The 2,108-nt window shown below is 50.8% G+C and overlaps 1 protein-coding gene across 1 annotated transcript in view; it reads left to right on the top strand.

Annotated features, from left to right (window-relative positions):
• PLK5 (polo like kinase 5) overlaps positions 1 to 2,108 on the top strand; it is an 8,453-nt gene that overhangs the window by 418 nt on the left and 5,927 nt on the right. The window contains exons 2-4 of the mRNA XM_027853124.1: positions 345 to 452; positions 1,162 to 1,302; positions 1,843 to 1,864. Of these exons, the coding sequence (XP_027708925.1) occupies positions 345 to 452; positions 1,162 to 1,302; positions 1,843 to 1,864 (271 nt within the window). The remainder of the gene's footprint in view (positions 1 to 344; positions 453 to 1,161; positions 1,303 to 1,842; positions 1,865 to 2,108) is intronic.

The following is a 2,108-nucleotide window of genomic DNA, read 5'->3' as shown; positions in this document are numbered from 1 at the left end:
GTGTGTGTGTGTGTGTGTGTGTGTGTGTGTGTGTGTGTGTGTGTGTGGAGGAGGGATGATACACATGTAGGTGGTTAGGTAAAAGGCCCAAGCCCACAGCTGTCCAGGTAGGGGACCCTGGGAAGACCTGTACAGGTATAAATGGGCAGTGGGGGAAGTGCAGAGACTAGTACTTGAGCAAATGTGCTTGTGTGTGCATGAGCCCTCCTCCTTCCTCCCTCCCCAAGTAGGCACCTGCTTGAGGTCAGAGGTTGGGAAGCAACTGAGGCCGGGTCCTAGGAAGGGTCTGAGTGAGTGGTGTCTGGGATGCTTATAATGTGTCTCATGTCTCCTGTGACACACAGGGTGCCTTTGGTAGATGCTACAAACTGACGGACATGTCGACCAACAGAGTCTTCGCCCTCAAGGTGGTGCCCCGGGGAAGACTCAGTGGGCTGGACCAGTGGGAGAAGGTAACACAGCCTGCCCCTTTTCAGAGACTTCGAACCTTGATCCTTTCCGCCAACTCTATGTCTGGCTCCCATCCTCATCCCTGATTCCCATCCATAATCCTAAATCCCTAGTTTCCTAACCCTGATCTTCATCCTTATCGGAAGTATTTCCATCCCTAACACACCCACCTCGATCCCTGTTTTCCCTATCCCTGATTTCCATCATCCCTGATTTCCCGTTCTCATCACTGATCTCTCCATTGATCACTTCCATCGTTCCCATCGCTTATCTCTCCTATTCCTAATACCCCATTTCCATTACTAATCTGCCCCATTTCTGACTCTTGGTCACTTGTCTTCCTATATATTCATTAATCTTTGATGTCCCCTATCATCCTCATCCCTGACTACATTCACCTCACCACTAAGCTCCTCCATCCCTAACTTGCCCGTCCTTTATTCCCTCATCACTGATCTCCCTCCTCCATGAATCCCCTGACCCCATCCCCATCACTGATCCTGTTTCCATCCCTGACTTCCCTTCACCCTCATCCCTGATCTCCCCTATCCATGACTCTCCCAGCCCCAGTGTCATCACAGATCTCCATTCCTATCACTGATTCCTTTATTTTCATCCTGACGCCCAAATCTTCCTCATCCCTGACCTCCCGGTTTCCAGCCTCCTCAATTCTTCCCCCAGCCCCATCATGCTTCTCTTTCTGCCCCACAGAGGGGGCTGCCTTCTCGCCGGCAGGTGGAACGGGAGATTGAGCTCCATAGCCAGCTGAGGCACCGGAATGTGGTTGGCTTCCATGGGCACTTTGCTGACCAGGACAATGTCTATTTGGTGTTAGAGTACTGCAGCCGCAAGGTGAGGGCCTCTTCATCCCTAACCTCCCAGGCCCATCTCTTATCCACCTCATCTCCTCCATCCTCATCCTCAGCACTGACATCTCCACCCCTGTCATTGGCCTCCTACATCCCTGACCCCCATCCCATCTCTCCATCCTCTCCCCCAACATTAATCTCTCTCATCTCTGATTCCCCCCTTCCACCAAATTGATCTTTAATTCCTCTCTGCTGAAGCAGCTAGGTGATATAGTGGTGGGGCACTGGACCTAGATTCAGGAAGACCTGAGTTCAAATGCAGCCTCAGACACTTACTAGCTGTGTAACTTTGGGCAAGTCACTTAACCTGGGTCTGTTCAGTTTCCTCAGCTGGAAAATGGGGATAATAATAACACCTACTTTGCAGTGTTGTTGTGAAGATCAGATGAGACAGTATTTGTAAAGTGCTTAGCACAGTGCCTGGCACACAGTAGGTACTATAAAAATGCTTATTCATTTTCCTCCTCTTCCACCTCCAGCAATGGTCCTCCCTTAGGACTGAGCCAGAGTGGGCCTCCCCCAGGCTGAAAGTCAGAAGAACCTGGGTGCCATTCCAGCTCAGCCATTGATTTCCTGTGTGACCTTGAGCAAGCTCTTTCTCTTCCCTGAGCCTCAGTTTCCCCATCTATAAAATGGGGATAATACCCTTTGCCCTGAACTGTTGTGAGGAAAGAGTAGATAGAAAGGCCTTTAGGCTGGGGTGATGGGGTAGGTGGGAAGGCTCGGAAGAGCACCTCACCATATCCAACCTTTTCCTTCCTTCCTTCCTTCCTTCCAGTCCTTGGCTCA

Source organism: Vombatus ursinus, unplaced genomic scaffold (assembly GCF_900497805.2).
Source record: "Vombatus ursinus unplaced genomic scaffold, bare-nosed wombat genome assembly UNPS02009918.1, whole genome shotgun sequence".
In the NCBI taxonomy this organism is placed as follows: Eukaryota; Metazoa; Chordata; class Mammalia; order Diprotodontia; family Vombatidae; genus Vombatus; species Vombatus ursinus.
The sequence above is the reverse complement of the archived record's forward strand: the minus strand, read 5'-3'. Positions and strand labels throughout refer to the sequence as shown.